General features: G+C 36.7%; 1 protein-coding gene across 15 annotated transcripts in view; it reads left to right on the top strand.

The window, feature by feature from the left end:
- The window catches only part of Atrx (ATRX chromatin remodeler), a 133,572-nt gene that overhangs the window by 87,651 nt on the left and 25,699 nt on the right, over positions 1-20,222 (top strand). For 10 of the 15 annotated variants that reach the window (XM_029473638.1, XM_029473633.1, XM_029473632.1 and 7 more), the window contains 8 exons: positions 3,160-3,297; positions 4,627-4,802; positions 6,677-6,794; positions 10,558-10,688; positions 11,880-11,968; positions 12,125-12,297; positions 16,968-17,121; positions 18,916-19,022. In XM_029473638.1, the coding sequence (XP_029329498.1) occupies positions 3,160-3,297; positions 4,627-4,802; positions 6,677-6,794; positions 10,558-10,688; positions 11,880-11,968; positions 12,125-12,297; positions 16,968-17,121; positions 18,916-19,022 (1,086 nt within the window). The other 5 variants (XM_029473631.1, XM_029473629.1, XM_029473639.1 and 2 more) reach the window with 4 other exon arrangements.

Below are 20,222 nucleotides of genomic sequence, written 5' to 3'. Positions count from 1 at the left end.
CAAAAGTCCCCCATCCCCCCCCCACTCCCCTACCCACCCACTCCCACTTCTTGGCCCTGGCGTTCCCCTACACTGAATCATCTAAAGTTTGCAAGACCAATGGGCCTCTCTTTCCAACAATGGCCGACTAGGCCATCTTCTGATACATATGCAGCTAGAGACACGAGCTCTGGGGGGTACTGGTTAGTTCATATTGTTGTTCCACCTATAGGGTTGCAGACCCCTTTAGCTCCTTGGGTACTTCCTCTAGCTCCTCCATTGGAAAAAAGTCCAATGAGAAGCTAGTAGCAGTTGAGAGCACAGCCAGAGTTCTTAGGAGCAGGGAAGGAGCCTTCTATAGAGTTTAGCTTCACAGAGAATAGTTCCAGGCACCAGTCCAGCCGAGTTAGGTGTATAGTATCCTGCTTGATCTGAAATGATTATGGGGTCCTTTCCTTTCCTTTCCTTTCCTTTCCTTTCCTTTCCTTTCCTTTCCTTTCCTTTCCTTTCCTTTCCTTTCCTTTCCTTTCCTTTCCTTTCNTCCTTTCCTTTCCTTTCCTTTCCTTTCCTTTCCTTTCCTTTCCTTTCCTTTCCTTTCCTTTCCTTTCCTTTCTTTCTTTTTCTTTTTTGTTACTTTGCTTGTTTTTTCATGTAGCCTAAAACTAGGTTATGGTGACTGTTTAATAAAATTCTAGCTGGGCAGTGGTGGCGCAAGCCTTTAATCCCAGCACTTGGGAGGCAGAGGCAGGTGAATTTCTGAGTTCGAGGCCAGCCTGATCTACAGAGTGAGTTCCAGGACAGCCAGGACTATACAGAGAAACCCTGTCTCTAAAAACCAATACAATAAAATTCTAGATATAGTTTTATTTGATACAATGCTGACCTTATTTTCAAAATGGACATATTTAGTTTAATTTTTTTATTTTTTTATTATAAAAGATTTAAATACGTGTTTTGTGGGCATGTGTATCTGTGCATATGTGTGTGCCTGGTGCCTGAAGAGGCCCAAAGAGGGAGCTAGCTCTACCATAGCTAAAATTACAGATAGTCACGACCTGCCATATAGGTTCTAGGAATTGGACCTAGGTCCTTTGTGAAAGCAGTGTGTGCTCTTAGCCTTTGAGACATCTCTTCAGTCTTCTTGTTGATTAACTTTAAAAATTATATACCAAAATTTTCTTCCTTTTGACTTCAAAAATCCTTTGGTCTCCACATTTTTGTTTTGCTATATGGTATTTGTTTGTGACAGGGTGTTTCTTTGTTGCCTAGACTGGACTTAAATGCTTGATCCTGGCCCTATCCCTATCCTCTTAAGATTGTATTGCAATCTCATATAAGATACTCATCTTATAATGTCATGTAAAACATATAGCAAGAGTAATATATTAAAGCATAATATCTAAGATTTTGTAGTAGCAATAACTTATATGTTAAATCCATTTCCATGAATATGTTCTAAATTACCATCAATAAATTCTAAATTTATTAGAAGAGAAATGTGAAATAATAATTTCTTTTCTTCTCAAGCGATTTCTATCATTTCATGTAAATTGGTTGTACTAATGATATATATGACAGTTGAGTATTTGAAAGCTTGGGTTTGTATAGAAGAAATATCCTAGCCTAGAATCAGAGCTCTATGTCAGAGGCAGACAAGCAGTTTTGAGGCATTATAGTCATAGACAGGAGGGATTAAAGCAGGCCAAGCAGCTTCTCAGGTCAGAATCCTGAAAACTGGGAAGATTTTAGTATGGCAGCTATTTAGATTGACTGAAGTTGTTAGTAATACATCCTGATCTCAGCTCCTCTGGCTTTGCATTGGCACTTAATCATTTCTACAAGTGTTGTAGTGACTCCAGCCATTTCAATATTGCTTTTGATGGTGGGGCACTCTACCACTGTGCTACACCTCTAGCCCTGGCTCTGATTTGTCAAAATCATACCAATAGGTGGCATTAAAACATTTTGAAAAAGATCCCCCCCCAAACAAAACAAAAACAAAAAAGATACACTGTAATATTATACATTTATTTGGCCTTTAAATGTCTTTGAGTTTTCCTATTTACTTCAATTGGTCTCTCTTGCTTTAGTGATTTTAGAAGAATACTTTTTTTGTTTTGTTTTGCTTTGCTTTGTTTTTTGTTTTTTTGGTTTTGTTTTTGTTTTGAGACAGGGTTTCTCTGTGTAGCCCTGGCTGTCCTGGAACTCACTCTGTAGACCAGGCTGGCCTCAAACTCAGAAATCCGCCTGCCTCTGCCTCCCAAGAGCTGGGATTAAAGTGCGCCACCACTGCCAGGCAGAAGAATATTTTTCAGTTTTTCCGCTTCAGAAGACAAAATCTGTGTGTATATGTATGAACAATATTTATAGCACTGTTGTATTTTACTAATACTGTCTGCTTCCTTCCTTTTAAATAATTCCTTAGAAAGACACAGGAAAACCTGAAGTCTTTATCCTAATCTTTAACCTAGATCCCATGGAAGAGCAGTACGTTCTTAACCACTGAGTGGCTTCTTCATTAACCCCCTCTATTATTTCTTATAGCATCTGATAGTTTTCTTTTCATGTATATTTAAGCTCTTTGGTGTCTTAGGCAATAATTTTAATGTAATCTAATGTCACTATTATTTTCAGAGATATTTTCCTTCTAATTGTTATAAATGCTATTATGTAATGATTCTAACTTATCATAGTCCTAAAAGTTATTTAAGTCCCTTAAAAGATATTTCTTTTATGAAGTACCCAAATATGTTGAGGATAATCTTCACTAGTATTTCATTATCCTTTTTGTACTTGCTTTTTGATACAGGTTTTCTTTTTGTAGCCCTGGCTCTCCTGGGACCCTGTAGAACAGGTCTGCCTCTGTCTCCTTTCATGGTAGGACTAAGGGTTTGTGCTTGGCTGTGTTGGTAAAGTCTTTACAGGGTTTGTAGATCTTTAGCAGTACTTTAATATTTGGTTATGGGGACTTGATTAATACTAACTAGTCCCATTTCAGTCTTGCACAGTGGCACATAGAATATGAATGTGTTTCTAATGATTTTGCTTTGTCTTCTTTCTATATCAGCAGTGTAAAATGATGAACCATATCTACTTCCATGAGCAACCTTTTTAGTTTTATTGTTTCTGTTTAGTTTTTTTCCTTTTAATTAAGTGTTGTTCTTATGTATATTTTTATAGGCCCTGATTTTGTTGTTTGTGATGAAGGCCATATTCTAAAAAATGAAGCATCTGCTGTTTCAAAAGCTATGAACTCTATAAAATCAAGGAGGAGGATTATTTTAACAGGAACACCACTTCAAAATAACCTAATTGAATGTGAGTTAATATCATGTCTGCTTTAGAATGTCAGTGTTGCGTTGACTGGTACGTGTTTGTAAATTTGGCCATTTCCTCTTCCTTCTGTTTGTTGACCATAATGTATAGTTGATTCTTCGGTTAAAGAACAACATGCTTTTCAATTGCAATGCATTTTAAATAGGAGTAGCAAACCACTCTCAAGACATGTGCCATTGTCATTGTTTAGATATAACTAAGGGAAAAGAAATATTTAAAAAGTATGAGAATTCTTTAATGATTGCTTCAAAATATACAAAAAGTGCATGTGGTTATTCAATAGGTCTAATAGGGATATATATATATATATATCTCCAGTTTGGAGGAAGTACCAGTAAGGATACAGAGTCTGGGTTTGATACTGTATGCCTCTAATTTTAGCACTAAGGAGGCAGAGGCATGTGGATTTCTGTAAGTCCAAGAATAGCCAGTAATACATAGTGAGACTTTGTCTCCTGCTGCAAAAATCAAAATAAAAAAGAAATGCCAATTGTGAACATTTTAGAAAGTGGAGATGAGAACAACAACAAAACAACAACAACAACAAAAACAAAAAAAACTTCTAGCAAATCTTTCCCAGAGTAGCATTTGCTCAGAGTGAGGACAAAAGTGAGATACATTGAGAAGTGCCTTGTGACATCCTCTCACTGTCATGTGATGGAACAGGAGCTTATTCAGCAAATTACAATTGCTAACATAAGAGTTCCACATTTTCTTTCTTTCTTTTTTTTAAGAGTTTCACATTTTCTTGTGTCTTCAGCTTTTTATTCGTTCATTGTTTTCCCTTATTTCTCTTCTATTCTCCTTTTACAGAAATGCTATTTTACATTGTGATTGTGTTTCATATAGGACAATTGATGGCACCTTCTGCAGCCGCATCAAGAACTGAATTAGCTATATATCTTACCTACATACAGTAGCTTGTCCTCTATTTTTATTATTGTTATGTGTTACTTAATATTTTCTTTGCAAGATGCTCTCACTGACCATAAAATCATCAATGCAGTTATGTCCACTTTACACTTATGTATACTTGTTTTATGTTTTACGTGTTATGAATAGTATCAACTGCGCTGTAACAAAATAGGTCTAGGATCTATGGATGCTCTCTTCAGTTTCTTATACGATTTATGTAGTTCTAGATCAGATTTGAAAGCATTTTTTATACTAAATGTCTTCTTTATTCCCTTCCACTTCCCTTCCTGATAATACTTCTATGAGATGAGCATTTGGCATTAGGAATATTTTAGAGAGTTTTTCTGGGTCTTACTATCATTAATGTTATTAATGAATTAATGTCTTGTCTCTTAGATCATTGCATGGTTAACTTTATCAAGGAAAATTTGCTTGGATCCATCAAGGAATTCAGGAATAGATTTATAAATCCAATCCAAAATGGACAGTGTGCAGATTCTACCATGGTAGATGTGAGAGTGATGAAAAAACGTGCTCATATTCTCTATGAGATGTTAGCCGGATGTGTTCAGGTACAGAGATGCTCCACAGTAACGGAGATAATGGAGTCCCAAATCAGTTTTTGACTTTAGGCTTGAGCTACTTTGTTTTCTTTTCTTTTTTTAATTTCATAATTATATCTCTGCATTGGTTTAAAGATCCACCAATTATGCACATTTGTAATACCTTTCACAATTTAAGAACATAGTTGATCTATACACTTTCTTCATATTTTGCAGTGTTCATGTTTTGATTTACGTTCTTTGAGCAGTGGGTTCTGAAGAAGAGCAAAGCTGTTTATGATTAAGAAATTCTTATGTATACTTGACATGGTATTCAGAACCTTACTGTTTGAATAGCTGTAGTAGAGGCTAGTATGACTTAAGAGAGGAACCATTTTTAAAGTACTTGTTAAGAACATGTACTTGTTAACAGTTTTAGGGGCTGGCAAGATGGCTTAGTGGGTAAAGGTGCTTGCTGCACAAGCCTGGCAACCCAAGTTTAATTTCTGGAATCCATGTAAAATTGGAAAGAGAAAAGCTGGCTCGCCGAGAGTTGGCCTCTGGCCTCTCCGTGAGTACTGTCACATACACATACATCACCCATACATTCACTCACACTCTCTTTACATACATCCTTTTACACACACATGCATGCACTCATGCATACACCAGTTTTCTTACTTTTGGGTATGTACTGAACAGGTTAATAATGTAATTTAAAATAAGACTGTCAGTGAATATCAGATAGGTAAGTATGTAGAGATGGAGCTAACAATTCAGAGATTTCAAGATCTATATTCTCTCTTAAGACACTAACACTAAAGGTAGCTTCAAAAATGTTCTACGGAACAAAAAAAAAGGCTGTCCTTAGTGTTATCATAGAACATAATCATGTTTTAACATGTTGGCTATATGTACTATTAAGTACTTCTCTTCTTTATGATTATTACCACCTAAGTAGTAAGTTGGTTTTTCTACTTAAATTGTTATCTGTATTTAATAATTATTAGTATTTGTGGGATTTTTCTGTCCCTCTAACAAAATTATTTTATTAGTGTTTTATACATTTCTTATTTTCTCAGAGGGTACAAACATTGCTTCAGAAGTTAATGTTTGGCATACAACTCAGATTGTATTAGAATTTGGATTTTGTGGAGTTTTTATTCCTTTTTCTTCTCCTTTGAGATGGGTTTTCTTTATGTAGCCTAGGCTGGCCTGGAATCCTTGATGCTCTTTCCTCAGCCTCTCAAGTGTTAGGATCACAGGCATGTACTTCAACACTTGGCTACATGACACTTTGATTCCTATGATTTCCTATGTGAAAACCAATTTACTTTTGACAGTATTGCTTTTCACATGACTTTGTGACATCACCGATTTGTGCTACTTCTTTTAAAATACAGAGATCACCATCTTGAAAACTTGGATTTTGTAAAATGATGATATGACCACTTGAATTTAAAACCTGATGGTCGCCGGGTGGTGGTGGCACACGCCTTTAATCCCAGCACTTGGGAGGCAGAGGCAGGCGGATTTCTGAGTTTGAGGCCAGCCTGGTCTACANAGTGAGTTCCAGGACAGCCAGGGCTACACAGAGAAACCCTGTCTCAAACAAAACAAAACAAAACAAAACAAAACAAAACAAAACAAAACAAAACAAAAACAAAAACCTGATGGTCATGTTGCAATATGTTTTTTTGGCAGTGTAACATATTATCTAGTCACGTGAAATATGTTAAGTATAATCATATGTGGTACCTGTTAAGAATTGAGAGGGAAACTATCCTTAAAAAGATATGGACTATGTGTCTTTCACCTCTAGAATCCCACTGTTCTTCAAGCACTTCATTCTGGTTCCTTATGGAGATGATTGATTCGCATTCTCTTTGTCTTGTTGATTGCAGAGGAAAGATTACACCGCGTTAACAAAGTTCTTACCTCCAAAACATGAGTATGTGTTAGCTGTGAGAATGACTGCTATTCAGTGCAAGCTCTATCAATACTACTTAGATCACTTAACAGGTAACAAATACATTCCGGTGTTTTAATCTTCTCCGTCGTCAACAGCTTCTGTTTCTGATGAATATGGTCTTAGTAATTTTCCATGGTGTTTGATTTTTTGTTTGTTCTTTTTAGTTTTTCATTTGAACAGAATAACTGTGCTTACAGTTGCAATGCTTGTAATTAAAATTGCTATCAGTGCTAAACTCAAGGGACAAACTTAAAGCAATAATAATGTTTTTTGTTTGCTTGCTTTTTAAGTTTTTTCTGTTTTTTGTTTTTTTGTTTTTTTTTTTTTTAAGACAGAGTTTCTTTGTGTAGCCCTGGCTGGCTTCCTACCCCCTGGCTAATGAAATAATGTTTAACAGAAGTACCCTTACCATGATTTTCAGCACACCCCTCTCCAAATACACAAGAAAATCCCCCGAAAGCTCTGTGGATCATACGGAATTCAGTCTCTAATTTGTTAAGAGTAATTTATGGTGGGTAGAGAGATGGTTCAGTGGTTAAGATCACTGGCTGTTCTTTCAGAGGACCCAGGTTCAATTCCCAGCACCCACATGGCAGCCTACAACTGTCTGTAATTTTAGTTGCAGGGAATCTGACACCCTCACAGACATATATGCAGTCAGAACACATATGTGGACAAAATTTAAAAAAAAATAAATTATTTTATAAAATGAAAAAGAGGTCGTTTATGCTGAGTATGGGGGTACAGGCCTTTAGTTTCAGCACTCATTAGACAGAGGTAGGTGGCTCTCTGTATTCAAGACTAGCCTAGTCTACACAGTGAGTTCCAGGATAGCGAGGCCTATATAGAGACACCCTGTCTTGAACAAAAGATGCAAAGCAAAAGGAGTACTTCTGACGCATGTGCCAATAGAGGAAGCATAAAATTCCAGTATTTTTTTTAAATATACAGCTACATTTTTTGAAAGATATATAAATTAAATCCATGAGATTGTTTCATAAATATCAAGTTCACAAAGTGTGAAGGTGAACTCTACTACCCCAATACCTGATCCTGTCCACCCCCCCCGCCCCCCCCACACACACACCAAGGTCCCTCCTTCCCTCTGCGTCTCTCTGCCTCCTGTGATTATTTATTTTCTTTCCACTATCTAAGTGAAAATGAAAATTCCTTACTTCGGCATTTCTACTTGTTATATTTCTTACAGTCTGTGGGTTGTATTCTAAGTATTCTGTACTACTTTTGGGCTACTATCCACTTATCACTGAGTGCATACCATGTTTGTTCTTTTGTGATTGGGTTACCTCACTCAGGATGATATTTTCTAGTTCCATCCATTTGCCTGTGAATTTCATGAAGTCATTTTTTTAATAGCTGAGCAGTACTCCATTGTGTAACTGTACCATATTTTCTGTATCCGTTTCTCTGTTGAGGGACATCTGGATTGTTTCCAGCTTCTGACTATTATAGATGAGGTTGCTATGAACATAATCTAGCCTGTGTCCTTGTTACATGTTGGTATATGCCCAGAAGAGGTATAGCTGTGTCCTTAGGTAGTAACTGTATCCAGTTTTCTGAGGAACCGCCAGACTGATTTCCAGAGTGGTTGTAAAACCTTGCAATCCCACCAACAATGGAGGAGTGTTCCTCTTTCTCCACATCCTTGCCAGCATCTGCTGTCACCTGAGTTTTTGATCTTAGCCATTCTGACTGGTGTGAGGTGGAATCTCAGGGTTGTTTTGATTTGCATTCCCTGATGATTAAGGATGCTGAACATGTTTTAAAGTGCTTCTTGGCCATTCGAGATTCTTCTACTATGAATTCTCTGTTTAGCTCTGTACCCCACTTTTTAATTGGTTATTGGTTATTTGGTTCTTTGGTGGTTAACTTCTTAAGTTCTTTATATGTTTTGGATATTAGCCTTCTGTTTGCTGTAAGGTTAGTGAAGATTTTCCCCCTATCTGTAGGTTGCTGATTTGTCCCACTAAAGGTGTCATTTGCCATACACAAGCCTTTCAGTTTCACGAGGTCCCATTTATCGATTGTTGATCTTAGAGCCTGAGCCATTGGTGTTCTCTTAATGAAAACTTCCCCTGTGCCAGTGAGTTCAAGGCTTTTCCCTACTTTCTTTTCTATTAGTTTCAGTGTATCTGGTTTATGTGGAGGTCCTTGATCCACTTGGACTTGAGCTTTGTACAGGGAGATAAGAATGGATCTATTTTCATAACCAGCATTTAAACAGGCACTGTTTATTGAAGATGCTTTCTTTTATCCATTGTATCTTTTAGCTCCTTTGTAAAGATCAAGTTTTCATAGGTGTGTAGGTTTAGTTCTGGGCATTTGATCCTATTCCACTGTTGACCTGTCTGTCTCTGTACCAATACCATGCAGTTTTTATCTCTATTGCATTATAGAACAGCTTTTGGTCAGGGATGGTGATTACTTCAGCAATTCTTTTATTGTTGAGAATAGTTTTGGCTATCCTGGACTTTCTGTTTTTCCATATGAAGTTGACAGCTGCTCTTTCCATGTCTGTGAAGAATTGAGTTGGAATTTTGATGGGGATTGCATTGAATCTGTAGATTGCTTTTCGTAAGGTGGCCAATTTTACTATGTTGATCCTACCAATCCATGAGCATGGGAGATCTTTCCATCCTCTGAAGTCTTCTTTGAGTTCATTTTTCAGGGATTTATAGGTCTTGTCATAAAGATCTTTCAGTTACTTGGTAAGAGTTAGTTACACCAAAATATTTTATACTATTTGTGGCTATAATGAAAGGTGTTGTTTCTTGTGACCATTTGCTTGGAAAACAAAAATATCCAGCCTGTATCTTTTTATTGGGGAGTCGAGTCCATTGGTGTTGAGACATATGACATGACATAAAGATAGATGATTGTTAGTTCCTATTATTTTTGTTGCTGGCGGTGGTACTATATGTGTATTGTTCTCTTTAGAGTTTGTTATGAAATGTTTAGTTTCTTATGTTTTCTTGGGTTTTATGTTTTATCCTTCTTGTATTGGAAATTTCATTTCAGCATCCTCTGTAGGACTTGATTAGTAGAAAGATAATGTGTGAATTTGGTTTTGTCATGGAATTCTTTGGTTTCTCCATCTATGGTAATTGAGAGTTTTGCTGGGTATAGTAGCCTGGGCCGACATTTGTGTTCTCTTAGTGTCATCATACTTGGAAAGAATTGCTACAAGTCTATCTCTATGGAGAAAGGCTTTGTTTCTCTGTAATAGATGAAGGGACCATGGATACAATTTGGGAGATTTTAAAAATCTAAGAAAAAAATAGATATTTTTGTGATCTTTACTTAAAATGACAGTGTCCTTCCCAGTATGGGATAGGTGTATTAATGGTTATGACTTTGTTGTAACTAAAATGAGAAACTATTTTATATATGTTACTGAGATCTTCAAGTATACTTGCTGTATTTTGTTGCTTAATCATCACTTTCAACAGTGTGGCAATACACACTTGTATTCTCAGCACTTGGTGGTGGAAGCTGGAGGATCAGGAGGTGAAGGCAACTTAGACCACATGAAGTTCTGTCCAAAGAAAGAAATAAGTCATATATATTTCCCTTACAACGTATTTGTTCTTTAATATTATAATCATTTCTATAAGGTGGTTTTTCCCTACAATCTTATTACTTCACATGTTTCAAAATATTAACAGTAAGAAGTAAGATTTCATAAGCCTTTCTCGACTTTGAAAAGGGTGTGTGTCATAGATAATCTAATACAGTATCACCATGGTGGAAATGGAGATTTTTTTTGTGTCTTCAACTATAGTTTCTTTTGGTCAGGTGTGGGCAATAGCACTGAAGGTGGACGAGGAAAGGCAGGTGCAAAGCTCTTTCAAGATTTCCAGATGTTAAGTAGAATCTGGACTCATCCTTGGTGTTTGCAACTGGACTATATTAGTAAAGAAAATAAGGTAAATCAAGAACCTCACATTGTTTAAATGTTACTTTTTATGTTCTTTATACCAGAAGCAACTTTCTATTTCATGTATTCAGCTTCTTTTCTTTTTTAGTTCATTTCTTTTCTTTTTTAGTTCATTTATCTGTCTTTTTGTTGTCATTGAGATGGGTACTTACTCTATACCCCTTGATGGCATTAAACTTACTGTGCTAACCTGTGGCTTTTGTACTTCTTCTTTTTGCCTTCTGAGTGTCGGCATTATAGGTGTATGCCACCAGGCCTATCTTATTTCTGTATTTTGAAATCATTATGCTTATAGGATCATTAAATGTTTGTTTATGTGCTGGTATTTGAACCTAAGGGGCCTACATCCTCCGTTCTAAATGTTCTTGTAATGAGCCCCTTCGACTTTTTCAATGGGTAGTGGCATATGTCTCACTAATTGAATGCTTGTCTAATCAGCACAAGACCTTTAGTTTTCATTCCTGTTGACTATTAGAGTACACACACTGAAAATAATGTAAAAATTTAAAAATAGGGCCAGTGCTGCAGCTCAATAGGTATAGTGTAATACACTTTGTTTGATCTCCAGGACCACACAAACCAGGCAAGGTAGCATGCATCTCTAATCCCAGCACTTGGTGGGTGGAAGCAGGAGGACCTGAATTTCAGAGTCATCCTTGGCTACCATAGGGAGTTCATGGGCACTACATACTACATACATGCTACTTGGATCCACAAACAAAGCCTTGCTGGTTGTGTTGATACACATTTGAAATCTCAGCACTTGGAAGGCTGAGGCATCCAGCATGTGGAGGCCAGCCTTGGCTGAGAACTCTGAGAACTTACCTTAAGTATTCCCTTAGTTTGATGTAATTTTATAGTTATAGAAAAATGACTCGAGGAGTTCATTCATACTTTAATTCAGTTTCTCTGAATGTTTATATCGCATATAGTCATAGTCACTTATCAGAGCCAAGAGATTCACTTTGCTACAACAAACTTTACATTGCTTTATTTTTACATTTTTTTTCATCCCATCTTAGACCTCCTGGTTTATAATCCTGTTAAATTGCTATCATTTCTTTCAATCTTCTATAGTTCCTTAGCCCTCATTCATTTTATATCATTTAAGGGAAATGAAATGTTTGACTTTCCAATATATGTTGGAATGGGCTACTAAAACCTGCCTTCTTTTGTTTAGGGTTATTTTGATGAAGATAGTATGGATGAATTTATAGCTTCAGATTCTGATGAAACCTCTAAGAGTTTAAGCTCAGATGAGTATGTAAAGTAAATTGAGTACTTTTGCTACCTATGCTGGGGTATTTAAAGCCTATACTTGTGGGTGGTCTTCTGATAATTGGTTTAATATGCTTCCCTAACACAAAGTTCTCTCTCCCTCTCCCTTTCTTTCTCCCTCTCTCTCTCCCTCTCTTTTCATTTTAGAAAGAAGAAACCAAAGGGGAAGAAGGGGAAAAAGGACAGCAGCTCAAGCGGAAGTGGCAGTGACAACGATGTTGAAGTCATCAAAGTCTGGAATTCAAGATCTCGAGGAGGTGGAGATGGCAATGTGGATGACACAGGAAATAACCCTTCAGTTTCTCTGAAGCTAGATGAAAGTGAGTGTGCTGAACATGTACTGTAGAACATTGGCTGAGAACATTAGGTCTTCCATGTTTGTTTTGTCCTGTTATCTTAGAGAGCTGATGTAAGGGAATTTCTTTGCTCAAGTATTAAGAGGATGCAGAGTTAGAACAAATCATTCATGTTTAATTGTAGGCAAGTCAATCTGCTCTGTCTGGTAATTTGTAGGAAAAAAAATGGAAAGCTAGTTGTTTATTTAAATGTCTATGCTTACACCCAAGTAGTCTGACTTCATGTATAGCTCTTAAGTGCAGTTCTTAAGTGATATTGAAGTGAAGTTGCTACATTTAGTTTTATAAATGGAATTCATTCTAAAGTGTGTCTAATCTAAAGGCCTTTGTAGGATTTACACTTAGCTACGTAAGAAACTGGAAGCATTTCAGTAGTGAATTGTATACATTAGAACGAATTTTAATCATTTAGACTTTTTCCTTTCTAATTCTTCAAAATCTATAATTATGTGCTTTGGTTTTCCCCCCATAACCTGTACAGTTCATTTTTCTGTTTTTCTCTCCTTTATATGAAAGTAAAAGTTTACTGTCCAGTGGCTTCAGTTTCTGTTCCCTTGTATATGCTTAAGAGTTAGTGCTTAGCCATTCTATATTCTTAGTACGAGCTGACTGTGTTTAGGAGCTTTAAAGCTGGGACTAAATATCAGAATATTTCCAATATCTTACTTCTAAATGGCTTTAAATATTTGGCATTGGGGAGTTATAGAGTAAAACGTTAAACATCTGTGAGGCGGAAAGCAATGTGGGTGGCAGCCAAATGAGCTTGTGATCAGATCAGCTTGCTTGAGCTCAGGTCTCCGCTGACTAACACAGTGATTCCTCTATCAACGCTTCTCTTTTCAGTACCTCTGTGGAGTAGACAGGTGGCAGCCTAACCACAAACCCTGGATTCTCCAAATCAGGGGAGTCATGAAATTTAAACTACAAAATTTCCCTCTTTCTTCTTCTCTTCGGCTCCTCCATCCATTAAAGCAGCTTTGTCAGCATCCATCTTCCAAGTAGAATTAAAGAGTATTTCATCACAGCTCCAACTGTGATTATAGAGTTAAAGCAATGAAAAGCTTCCGCTCTCTCCTGCTGTGCTCTCTTCTTCCACCCTTTCTACTTACAGTTTTGCAGTCTCTCCCTATATGTGTGTGTTCCTGGGAATAATATTATTGAACTTCTCTTTTTCTGTTAGGGCTAAAAAAGAATTGTTCAGTGCTGGAAATGAATTACATGCAAGTCAGAGGAATGGCAAGGAGGTAAATGGGAGGCAGTAGGGTACAGATTTGATGCATGTATGAAATTGCCAAGGAATAAAATAATTAATTTTAAATTGTGGTTAATACCCCCTTTGCCTGTCAGGAAGTGCAAGTGGGGTGTGTAGCTGGATTGAATCTAGAAATATCTAGCTGCTTCCAGTGGGTTTTTTTTCCGCTTTCTATCATCTCCTCAGTTGTGCTACTGTGAATTGCTTGGAAAGCACTTGGCCAAGGTGTAGACTGTTGTATCTTGTGTGATTGAAACCAGACAGAAAAACTCATGGGTTTCAAAAGACAAGCTTTGACTGCTTAGCTAGGACTTTTGCTTTTTAAAGTCTGTGTGAAGTAAAGTAGACGTTATTTATATAGAAATATATTTTCAAAATTTATATACATGCAGATTTTATCAGAAACATTCTCTTGAATAGGTGGTAAAAATACAATTTGTTCTTTAGATTTAAATTTGCTCCATTTAAGAATGTATCACATTGGGGGCTGGAGAAATGGCTCAGTGGTTAAGGCTGTTCTTTCAGAAGACCAGTTAGGTTCCCAGCAACCACATAGTGGCTTACAGCTATCTGCAATGTCAGTTTCAGGTAATCCAAACATACAACAACACAGACGCACACAAGAAGATACTTATACACATATAATCCGAGCAGTCAGGATGATGATGATGATGATGAAAGGTCAGAGACTCACCATTTGAGTCTAGGCTTGGCTATATAGTGTGTTTGATATCAGCCTAGGCTACAGAGTAAGACTTTGTCTCCAAAAACCAAAAGAATTTTAGGGAAAGATGAGGTTTTATAGGTATGTGGCATGCCTGAATAATAGCTCATGAAGTTTCTATGCAAATGCACAGTGAGTTATACAGAAGTAGTGGAGCCACTAGGGGCAAGGCACAAAGAGGACCTTGTTAAATCTAAAAACCAAGTTCAAGACTATGTAGAATAGAAACCCTAGCGATATTCTAGTCTTGCTTGAGTCTAGCAGCTTTGGGTTTTTGTTTTGTTTTTCTTTGGTTTTTTTGGTTTGTTTGTTTTTGTTTTTTTTTCTTTCTTTTTTTTTTTTCCTTCCTGCTCAGGGACAGAAGACAAGGCTTTGAGCCTTCTGTATTTTGTTGAATTCTTAGATTCCTTTCTCAAAGCTGAATGCCCTTACAAGGGTACACATTGTGTAAGTAAATGGCATGCTTCCTCCCGTAACGCCCATCCAACTGAACAAACCTTGCCAGTTATTTTGAAGCTTGTATGTTTCAGCTTTGGTGTTTGGTTGGCAAAGTTGTTTTATTAACCTCACAACATTGCCTTCAAATCCAGGTCTGGTGGCACATGGCTGTAATCCCAGATGGAATCAGAAGGATCAGAAATTCAGAGCCACCCTCAGCTACATAGTAAATTCAAGGAAAGCTTGGGAGTACGTGAAACCCTGTTCAAAAGCAAAGCAAAACAAAATAAAATGAAGAAATAATTCTGTGTTAGTGATCCTTTGGGGTAACCTACAACAGCAAGTATAGAATCAGCCTGCACATGTGTGCATTCATCTTGGTCATGTTCACAGATTTCAGCCACACTGAAGATGAAATGGTACTGAAAAATTAGTCAGTCCTCCTCTACAGTGAATAGTGGTCGAGGAAGAGACTTGTGGCTGCCTAAAATGCAGATAGAAGAGGGACCTGGACCAATGTAAGAGTTGGGAAAAGGTAAAGGGGAATGAAACACCATTCACTACACTCGATACCACTACTGTAAGTATTAACCTCTGTAGTTACATGCATTGAGTGCATACCAGACCAGTGCTATCACCAGTCAGTCAGTCAAGGAAGCAGAGGGGGATCACAGGCCCCTACTTTTACCTCTGAACTATTGGCAGTCATTAGATTTGGAGGAGGGGAGGGACTGTCTTAATTGTGTATGTACCCTCCACTATTTCCACTACCTTCCAATTGATAGCACCAACCCACAATTATACAGATGACCCTGGTGGGGTCACAGGAGATCTTGGTGGGTCACAGGAGAAAATGAACACAGGAATGTGTAAGAGAGATTTTTAAGGGAGGTTAAATGGTGGGTAGAATTGGTAGGAAGTTGGAACTGAGGACATTATACAAAGTGTACATGTGTGAAATTGATACAAAGCATAATAGGAATAAGTTTTTCAATGGTTGGAAAGAGGGTTCAATAGGTATGTGCCACAGGAGCCTGAAGACCTGATCTCGGGAACCCACATACAGGTGGAAGGAGGGAAAGGCCCGAAGAGCTGGCCTCTGCCTTCTACTTGTGTGTCCCCCATTATACACAATAATAAATATGCTTTTGAATTTTTTAAAAGAAAGATAATTGTAGAACACTAGAACTAAGCAAACCTTAGAAAAATGTAGTGACAAAAAATACTAGTAAGCAGCCCGAGAAAAGTTAGCTCACAAAACAAACAACATGGTCAGAGTCACAAGAAAATAAGATTATGTAAATATTGGATAAAGTCTGAAAAATGAGCATTCGAATAACTGGAAAATCATACTGTATCTTTATGCTATAAAATTTAAAAATTAGGTAAAATGTATGGTAGTTCTATTAGAGATACACTTGCAGTAAAAGAGAAATGGCAAATATAAAAGTAAGGGGTTACTTAGGTCTTAGAAGAAGAAAGAGAAAATGGACCATCTTATAGACTTCACCTGCATTGAGTAGAATTTTTGATAAACATATATGGAGGCACAGCTGTTCATTGTACTCTGCTTTTTATAACATTAAAATTGTAAATACTTTTCAATGAAAAACAGTTGTGAGAAAATTCATAAGCCTGTTAAACATATTTTTTTAAAGCTTTGATTCACAGTATCTTTACATTATCTAATAGAATATTTCTTGTATATTTTACTTTATGGTCAATTTTTTTGTTAAACTAATAACAAAATAGTTCAGTATGACTGGGTGATTTTTCAGGTCAGACTTTGGGTTTAGTAGTCCAGTGAAGAGATTGACTTCCTTCATCTCTCTGTCTCTGTTGCTTTGTGCCTCTTACAGTGTATTTTCAGGGTTTTAGTTTTTGAGGTCTAGGGGATTTGCATCTCTTTCTGGTCTCTTTCTGAGCTCCTCAGCCCCGCTGGTAGGGTCTGTCTTACATTCTGTCAGAATCAATCTTCTGCTTGCTGTCATCTTGTATTTTGCTGAACCTTCATCTCTCCATTCTATGCCTTCCTTCCCTCAGTGTAGAGCTCTTTGTCCTGTGATGGCATCTCTCACTGTGTTCATCCACTGTCCTTTCCCTTCCCCTGTCCTAAGTAGCCATCAGTCTCTTAGCTTTCTTACTATAGCTTGTTTGCTGTCATTCAGGGGTATTTTTGCTGATGATTGTACTTACTTATGCTCCGTTTATTCTATTTAGGTAAAACTACTTCCACTTCTAACCCAAGTAGCCCAGCTCCAGATTGGTACAAAGATTTTGTTACAGATACTGATGCTGAGGTTTTAGAACATTCTGGAAAAATGGTGCTTCTTTTTGAAATTCTTCGAATGGCAGAAGAAATTGGGGATAAAGTGTAAGCTTTTTTTATGTATATATATATATAGATATAGATAGATATCTGTTATATAAATTAACTTTTTGGTAACCATACTATTGTTTATAAAGTTTATTTAAACAGATCTGGTATGTTTTCTTGCCATGATAAGATGTAATTTCTTTGGTTATTACAATGTCATGCCAGTACAACTAGCTACCTTCCTTTTAAGCTGCTGTTTCTGAGTATATAATCCATTTTTTTCTTCAGTGCTTCAAGTTTTCACTACATAGTTCAGGATGGTCTTAAACTCAGCAGTCTTTCTGCCTTTGCTTCCCAGGTACCGGAATTAATTGGTAAAAATACAGTTTGAAGCAGAAGCACTAGGAATTGATAGATTAAATACAGGCAGTAAATAATCAAAGAGTGAGTACTAGCTCTGCAACTTAAATGGCTAGTGGATTATGGTATTAATTCCTAAAATGGGAAAGCTAAAGAGTAAACAAGTATATTAGAAATATAGCATTTTTTTGGGCCATGATAAGTTTGAATAATAAGTTATTCTTGAAAGATGAAAAGTAGGAACTAGATGACATTTGAGGGGAGAAGTGACTCTTCTTACACATGTTTGTTGTTTTTCTGTTATCAGCTTGCATGATTTAAATTTAATTTGAGAGCTTGGGGGATGTCTGTAGCTTAGTGGTAGAGTGCTTGCCTAGTGTGTACAAGGTTTGGTCATTAGTAACTTCAATTTTGTATTTGTATATCATTTTATTAGTGACTTTCTCATCATAGTAACAAAATACCTGATAGAGCCAGCTTAAAGGAGGAGAGGTTTACTTTGGCTTATGGTTGCAGAGGGATTTTAGTTCATTCTTCAGAAAGGGGGAAGCATGGCAGAGGGAGTGTGAAGCGGCCACTGGTCACAGATGCCAGGAAGTAGATAAAGCCCATCTTCCCCCAGCGAACGGTTTCTGCAAGTATTGCTTTAAAACGTTTCTAATTACATGTGTGTATGTTCCCAGTGCCATGGCACATGTGGGGAAGTCACAAGAGAACTTTAGGAGTCGGTTTTCTCCTTCCACCATGTGGGACCCTGGGGTTGAATTCCAGTTGGTGGCAAGCACCTTTACCCGCCGAACCATCTTGCCAGCCTTGTATTGCTTTTTATATTTTCATATGCTAATAAAGCAAGTAAAACCAAAATAGCTTATTCAGGTGAGAGTATTTTTATCAATCATTGAACAATTTTTCTTTGTTATTTGTAATTAGAAGAAGTCATTTGTATATTGACATTTGGTCCTAATGACTCTTAACTTCTTTGCATGATACATAGCTCAGTGATTCCTAAACTCGTCTTAATTGCTAATTGATTTAGGCTGACCTCTTTTCCAGTTTAATAGTCTTAAGTTCCATATCAATACCAATTACGTAGTATGTCTAGGAACTTAAAGTCCTGAAGTTTGTAGTTCAGAATTAATTGTTTCAGTGACTTCACTGAGGTTTGCTTGATTCTGCGGAAGGCCACTAAGACAACTGAACTGCGGCTATGGCTTGTCTGGACTCTGTTGCATTGATCTTCTCCTGTCCCTTCAGTGATGTACTACCATGTAAAATTGATTTGCCTTTTCATGTTGTTTATTTTTATTGTCGTTGTCATCCTGTGCCTAACATCTTACAATCAACTTGTTAATTTCTTTAAAGTATATCTTGTTGAGGCTTTTGCATTTTATTATAAAGTTTTATGTTAAATTCATAGATAATTAGGAAAAATAGTAACTTTGCAGGCTTGATCTTCTAATCCATGACTAATCTTTTTTATTTTTTTTAAAGTCTTGTTTTTAGCCAATCGCTCATATCTCTGGACTTGATTGAAGATTTTCTTGAATTGGCTAGTAGGGAGAAAACAGAAGATAAAGATAAACCTCTTATTTATAAAGGTAAATGATAAGCATATCTATATTATAATTTTTAAAACACTCCTGGAACATAATGAATGTTTTAAAGATGAAGGAAACCAAATTATCCAGTAGTTCACCACCCTGTCATGTCAAAATATATCCTGTATATTCTCCTTGTCTGTATCCACAAACATTTCTCTGGTCAGTTTGTATTTCTTGTCTCCGTTTGTTCCCCTTTCTCCCCTTATTTTGAAGCAGGTACGGGAAGTTTAGGTAAGATGGCCAAATTTATGATCCTGTTTCAACGTCATTTATGATAGGATTCCAGCAGTGGCTGTTGTGCTTGACTTGGTTTCTTCCGTTTACATCTTTCTTGTGTACCTTTGAGGTCTGCAGTGTGACATTATGGAAATGAATAGTAAATCAGCTACTATATTGAGCTCTATTAATGTGTCTCCCATTCTATAGTTTTGTCATTTAACAAAAACTAATAACAGTAACATTACAATGATAGGTAATTTAATTTAGCATGGAAAACAAGTTTATTAATACATAATTCATATTTTACACATTTTACTCAGTGTGAAAAATCCACTGGTTTTAGGATATTTAGATGTGTGAAACTGGTATCATAGTTAATTTTTAAGTATTTTAATCACTTCTGTATGAAGTCCTATATATATTATTTAGTTATTACTTCCCTATCCCACTCCTCAGCTTCGGTACAGCTAAGTAACCAGAACTCTACGTGCCTTCTATGAGTGACTTATTCTGGACTGCTGTGGGACTTTATAATACATAGTTTTTCGTTACTGGCGTGAAAGCACTTTGGGAACTAATTTCAATGTTAACCTATTTATGTTACACTTTTTAATAATATAATAGCCCACTGGGTCTAATTCTACATTTTGATCAGCCATTCATTTGATAATGGGGACGTTTTCACTTCTGGGCGGTTGTAAATGGTGCTCTTGTTACTATTTTTAGTTTCCATGTATTTAAACATTTTCAAATCTTTTGAATAGAATTGCAGACTATAGAGTAATTTCTATAAGATGATTCTCTGCTAAACTCATTGAAGCATCTGGAGATGTAGTTCAATGATAGAGTACTTAACTTGGATGTACAAAGCCTTAAGTTTCAGTTTTAGGACCACAAGAAAGAGAAAACCAGCCTGTTTGGGCATAGCAGGGAGGCATCTCTGGAGGCTGAGCTGTGAGCTCAGGTCATGAACTACTT

Source organism: Mus caroli, chromosome X (assembly GCF_900094665.2).
Source record: "Mus caroli chromosome X, CAROLI_EIJ_v1.1, whole genome shotgun sequence".
NCBI classification, from domain to species: domain Eukaryota; kingdom Metazoa; phylum Chordata; class Mammalia; order Rodentia; family Muridae; genus Mus; species Mus caroli.
Note: the sequence above shows the minus strand (reverse complement) of the source record. Positions and strands in the feature narration are given on the sequence as shown.